This window comes from Physeter macrocephalus, chromosome 14 (genome assembly GCF_002837175.3).
Source record: "Physeter macrocephalus isolate SW-GA chromosome 14, ASM283717v5, whole genome shotgun sequence".
Lineage (NCBI taxonomy): Eukaryota > Metazoa > Chordata > Mammalia > Artiodactyla > Physeteridae > Physeter > Physeter macrocephalus.
Window position 1 is genome coordinate 131,057,347 of NC_041227.1, and position 6,531 is coordinate 131,063,877.

At 41.2% G+C, this 6,531-nt stretch overlaps 1 protein-coding gene across 1 annotated transcript in view; it reads left to right on the forward strand.

Moving 5' to 3' along the window:
- Positions 1 to 5,860, forward strand: part of ABCA6 (ATP binding cassette subfamily A member 6) — an 86,530-nt gene extending 80,670 nt beyond the window's left edge. The window contains exons 44-46 of the mRNA XM_055090437.1: positions 2,551 to 2,630; positions 5,421 to 5,476; positions 5,609 to 5,860. Of these exons, the coding sequence (XP_054946412.1) occupies positions 2,551 to 2,630; positions 5,421 to 5,476; positions 5,609 to 5,710 (238 nt within the window). The 3' untranslated portion in view covers positions 5,711 to 5,860. The remainder of the gene's footprint in view (positions 1 to 2,550; positions 2,631 to 5,420; positions 5,477 to 5,608) is intronic.
- Positions 5,861 to 6,531: the final 671 nt, after the last annotated feature.

The following is a 6,531-nucleotide window of genomic DNA, read 5'->3' on the forward strand; positions in this document are numbered from 1 at the left end:
ATTAGGATTTAAATATGATCCATAAATTTTATTTTATCTATAAAATTTCACTTCTATCTCTTTTTTTCCTACACTTAAAAAAAAAAATGGTGTTAATATTGGGGCTCATTCAGGCAGATGATCCAGACAGCCATTAAAAACACTGAGAGGGGCGCCCTCCTTACCACCCATTACTTGGCCGAGGCCGAGGCCGTGTGTGACCGTGTGGCCATGATGGTGTCCGGAAGGCTGAGGTGGGTGTCTTTCCAGAACCTGCACTTGACTTTCAAAACGAGATTTGCTATGAAAACGGCAAAAATCACTGTCATCAGATGGAGCTCTTCCTTTCCTCTACCTCAGGGACCCCCTCTCCCTACATTTGAAATTTAAGAATAACATGAAAAAATTTCAGGGGCAAGATTTTTTTTCCAGCATGTTTTCCTTTTTGCTCACAGATGCATCGGTTCCATCCAACACCTGAAAGACAACCTTGGCAAGGAGTACATTCTCGAACTAAGAGTGAAGGAAATGTCTCAAGTGCCATTGGTCCACACTGAGGTTCTGAAGCTTTTCCCGCACGCTGCACAGCAGGAGAGGTGAAAGGAGCTTTTGATTGTGGATGAACGTGTTGGCTTTTCCCATCAGTGTTTTTTTTTCCTGCTCTGTGAGAAGTTCAGGGCTACTTGACTTCACAATCAAGTGAGGGACCTCAAAAATGGATTTAAGTCTTCCAGAGTATGATATTTGGGAGCTACCCAGAAAGCTGTGCCCCCTAGGGAGACTTGGGGACACCCAACCTGGGCCTCCTCGGCCATCCAAGGCTGGTCCCCAGCTCTGCAGGGGGACTTGGGAAAAACGGGGGGGAAGGGATTTCTGATGACTTGGAGCTACACAAGACTGCAGCAGGGCCCATGACACCTTCCTTAGGCTTCTCTAAAAGATGTAAATAGTTACAATTTTAAAGACGCAACTGTTTAGGATGAACCATCCTCATCGGAAACAAACAGCAATTGAGACCATCAAAGAGTGTCCCTTTCATGGAGTTTTCATGCCTCAAAATGTAGAATAGAAAGGCATATGTGGGGCTTCCCTGGTGGCGCAGTGGTTGAGAATCCGCCTGCCGATGCCGGGGACGCGGGTTCGTGCCCCGGTCCGGGAAGATCCCACATGCCGCGGAGCGGCAAGGCCCGTGAGCCATGGCCGCTGAGCCTGCGCGTCCGGAGCCTGTGCTCCGCAACGGGAGGGGCCACAACAGTGAAAAAAAAAAACCTATAGAAAGGCATATGTGTGTGAGCACATAGGAATATGGGTGTTGTTTTTTCAAGGGGAGGGCAGGGGAGCAGGAGCTGAGTTTGAAATTCCTTGGAGGGATAAGCACAGCAAAAAAGCAGGACGTAACAGTGGCTGTTTTCCTTTCGGCACAGTTCAAATGTAATGGAATTATCTAAGGGATACGCCAGGGCACGTAATTCAGTCCTATTCCCAGACCCTCAGGGTCACAAATCCAAGAAGCGGTTTTGATGAATAGATGGAAAGGTCATGAGAGGGGGCGCTGGGCTGAAGAGGGCCCGACCGGGAGGTCTGGCAGCTTTAGGGCTGCCTGGGAGCATGGGGCCTGAGGTCGTACGGCCAGGAGTAGCCCAAGGAGACATGGCAAAAATCAGGTCCAGCTTGTCCTCTCCTTTGAGGCGTCAACTACAAATTGGCACTGGCCATCTGCCTCTACAAGGGTTAAATCATGAACTGCTGCAGCTGCTGACTTTCAACATCCCCTGAAAGGAATTCAGGGTGGAGATCAGGAATGAGGTGCTCTGTGCTCTGGGAAAAACTGGCAGAACAGGTCTTGAGATAGATATTTTCAGAAGATGTTACGAGCCCAATTCTTGCATCTCCTCCTATCTAGAAAAGCACTAAAATCCTTCATGGTGACGCCTGCTCCTTGTGACGAGCAGAAACCTGCAAAAAAATATGTGCTTGAGTGCATGGACTCCCCTTCACCAAAATCACACACATACTGACCTTCCCCCCACCTCTCTGGAGCAGGTTCTCAGAGCTCTCTGAAATGCTGTCTCCCGGGCTAGAGTCCTCATGTCACCCCCAATAAAACTTAACTCACAGCTTTCACCTTGTGCATTGTTAAGTCAGCAGATGTCAGGAAAGCTTTGTTTAAAGGGATTTGAATCCCTACACTGTTATGACTCTCAGTCTCAGCTTTGCATCTTTCCTTCACTTTCTGGTGACAAGGATGAAATATTAAGTTGGGATTCGTTCCAACCTAATTTGAACTAACCAAAGGGATTTGTTCAGAATATCTGTGTTCCACAAGAAAAAGGTTTGCATAGACTGAGCATAAAAGTAATTATACTGGATCATTTCCAACCACCAGCCACCAAAGCCACTGTAAGAAATGTCCATTGATAAATTATTTTATCTGTTTCAGGTTGAAGCCATACATTAATTTGCACTAATTTTATTTTAAAAAAGAAATTGCTGTTAATATCAACATTTATTTTGATGGTCATTTTTTTCCCTTGAAACTCAAGGTCAAGTATGACATTTTTCTATTTCTAGGTATTCCTCCTTCTTGGCCTATAAACTGCCCATGGAGGATGTTCACCCCCTATCTCAGGCCTTTCACAAATTAGAAGCAGGTAAGACTGACCGTTTTTAAATAAAACTTTTGAAGAATTCATCCAAAATTAGATAATATTTTTGGATTTAACTTTACTTTTTTCATTTTTTAATTGAGGTACAGTTTATTTACAATATTATATTAGTTGTAGGTGTACAACATAATGATTCAAAATTTTTATAGATTATACTCCATTTAAAGTCATTATAAAATGTTGGCTATATTCCCTGTTCTGTACGATATATCCTTGCAGCTTATTTATTTTATACATAGTAGTTTGTACCTCTAATCCCTTACCTTTATCATGCCTCCACCCCCCTTCCCTCTCCTGACCGGTAACCACTAGATTGTTCTCTAGATCTGTGAGTCTATTTGTGAAATGTTTCATTATATTCATTTGTTGTATTTTTTAAATTCCATACGTAAGTGATAACATACAGTATTTGTCTTTGACTTACTTTACTAAGAATAGTGCCCTCCAGGTCCATCCATGTTGTTGCAAATGGCAAAATTTCTTTTCTTTTTTTTTTTTCCTGTGGCCGAGTAGTATCCCATTCTGTATAGATATGTACCACATCTTCTTTATCCATTCATCTGCAGATGGACACTTAGGTTGCTTCCATATCTTGGCTACTGTAAATAATGCTGTTATGAACATTGGGGTGCATGGATCTTTTCGAATCACTGTTTTTGTTTTCTTTGGATATATGCCCAGGAGTGGGATTGCTGGATCATATGGTAGCTCTAGTTTTAGTTTTTTGAGGAACCTCCATACTGTTCTCCATAGTGGCTGCACCAATTTACATTCCCACCAACAGTGCAAGAGGGTTCCCTTTTCTCCACACCCTCTCCAGCATTTGTTATTTGTGGTCTTTTTGATGATACCCATTCTGACAAGTGTGAGGTGATATCTCATTGTGGTTCTGATTTGCATTTCTCTGATGATTAGTGATGTTGAGTATCTTTTCATATGCCTGTGACCATCTGTATGTCTACTTTGGAAAATGTCTATTCAGGTTTTCTGCCTATTTTTTAATCAAGCTGTTTGTTTGGGTTTTTTTTGGTTTTATATGAGCTGTTTATATATTTTAGATTTTAACCCCTTTTCAGTCATATCAAAAAGACCCCAAATAGCCAAAGCAATCTTGAGAAATAAAAATGGAGCTAGAGGAATCAGGCTCCCTGACTTCAGACTATACTACAAAGCTACAGTAATCAAGAGAGTATGGTACTGGCACAAAAACAGAAATATAGATCAATGGAACAGGATAGAAAACCCTGTCAAAAAAAAAAGGATGGTAGACCTAAATAGACATTTCTCCAAAGAAGACATAGAGATGGCCAAGAGGCACATGAAAAGATGCTCAGTATCACTAATTATTAGACAAATGCTGATCAAAATTACAATGACGGGCTTCCCTGGTGGTGCAGTGGTTAAGAATCCTCCTGCCAATGCAGGAGACACGGGTTTGAGCCCTGGTCCAGGAAGATCCCACATGCCACGGAGCAACTAAGCCCATGCGCCATAACTACTGAGCCTACACTCTAGAGCCCACGAGCCACAGCTACTGAGCCCGCATGCCACAACTACTGAAGCCCGTGTGCCTAGAGCCCATGCTGCACAACAAGAGAAGCCACCGCAATGAGAAGCCCGTGCACCGCAACTAAGAGTAGCCCCTGCTCGCCGCAACTAGAGAAAGCCCACACGCAGCAATGAAGACCCAACGCAGCCAAAATAATAATAAATAAATAATTTTTTTTAAGTTTAAAAAAAAACCTACAAGGAAGTATCACCTCACACCAGTCAGAATTGCCAGCATCAAAAAATCTACAAACAATAAATGCTGGAGAAGGTGTGGAGAAAAGGGAACCCTCTTGCACTGTTGGTGGGAATGTAAATTGATACAGCCACTATGGAGAACAGTATGGAGGTTCCTTAAAAAACTAAAAATAGAACTACCATACGACCCAGCAATCCCACTACTGGGCATATAACCTGAGAAAATCATAATTCAAAAAGACACATGCACCCCAATGTTCATTGCAGCACTATTTGCAATAGCCAGGACACAGAAGCAACCTAAATTTCCATAGACAAATGAATGAATAAAGAAGATGTGGTACATATATACAATGGAATATTACTCAGCCATAAAAAGGAATGAAATAGGGTCATTTGTAGAGACATAGATGGACTTAGAGACTGTCATACAGAGTGAAGTAAGTCAGAAAGAGAAAAACAAATATCATATATTAATGCATATATGTGGAATCTAGAAAAATGGTACAGATAAACCTATTTGCAAGACAGGAATAGAGATGCAGACGTGTGGACACGGGGCCGGGGGGAGGGGGGATTAATTGGGAGATTGGGAATGACATATATACACTGCCGTGTGTAAAATAGTTAGCTAGTAGGAACCTGCTGTATAGCACAGGGAGGTCAGCTCAGTGCTCTGTGGTGACCTAGGTGGGAAGGGTGGTGGTGGGGGGAGGGAGGTCTAAGGGGGAGGGGATGTATGTATATGTACAGCTGATTCACTTCATTGTACAGCAGAAACTAATACAACATTGTAAAGCAGCTATACCCCAATTAAAAAAACAATAAATAATTATAATATCAACAAAAAAAAATGTATTTATATTGATGCTATGACTTTTCACTACTACATTCTTTCACCAAGCATTTGTTCATTCGGCTCTATATTCCATTTCTATCAATTATTGGCAGTTTTGTTTCAGATGACTTTGAAAAGATGGTTGGTAATAAATAAATTGTAAGCATCTACTACTAGTCTTTTTTTTTCAGTGAAACATAACTTTAACCTGGAAGAATACAACCTCTCTCAGTGCACCTTGGAAAAGGTGAGTCAACCTGTATGCCTTGGTATCATCCCTGTAAATTTCACATGAAAGTAGCATGCATGCTTTCTGTTTATTTAGAAGACAATCAACAGCTTCCTAATTCTTTGTGCTTCTTCTTTGGCACCTGTTTAGGTGTCCTTAGAGCTTTCTAAGGAGCAGGAGCTGGGAAATTTTGATGAAGAGGTTGATACAACCATGAGATGGAAACTCCTTCGTCATTCAGAAGACCCTTGAAACCTCAAGCCTAATCATTCTTTGTTGATGTCTTATAAGCTTATGTCATATGTAATAATTAGCGTGTATAATTAAAAAATTATTAACATCAATATTAGGTATATTTTGTGTATTTAGTCAATAAATGAATAAATTTAAAAAATTATTCTTCCCTTTAACTTTTGGAATGGTAGAAGATCTATGATAAAGGCAATACAGAGTATTAGTAAAGATACCTGAAGAGCCATGCATAGGGTGTTGTGAAAATAAAGCCACACATTTGGAATTTTTTGAAATATGACTTTTTTAGAAGTATGACGACTTTCTAAAATTCCCTTGCTGACAAAGGTGAGGGACATATTCAACAGCTAGAAACTGCATGATTGTTGCAGACCAGTTTGTGATACATTGGGTGTATGAGTTTGCTTTAATACACAGGTACAACGCAGGGTCTGCCTCTGAAACCTCTTCAGAAATTGCTTTAAAAGTCACAGGATTAGGAGTTCCTTGTATTCACAAATGAACAAGCATGTGCTTTGGAGAAGTAGTTCACAAATACCTTTTGAAAACAATGAGAATCATAGCAATATTTGTTCAGATTTTCAAAAATTTGAATATGTTCTTATGATTGTGGGGGGCACTGATTTCCTGTATCACCTGATCAATAGTTTTCTGTGTACTTACTGCTATTTTAAGAAGATATATGCACACATGTGCATATATCTTTTTTTTTTTTTTTTTTTTTTTTTGCCGTACGCGGGCCTCTCACTGTTGTGGCCTCTCCCGTTGCGGAGCACAGGCTCCAGACGCGCAGGCTCAGCGGCCACGGCTCACGGACCCAG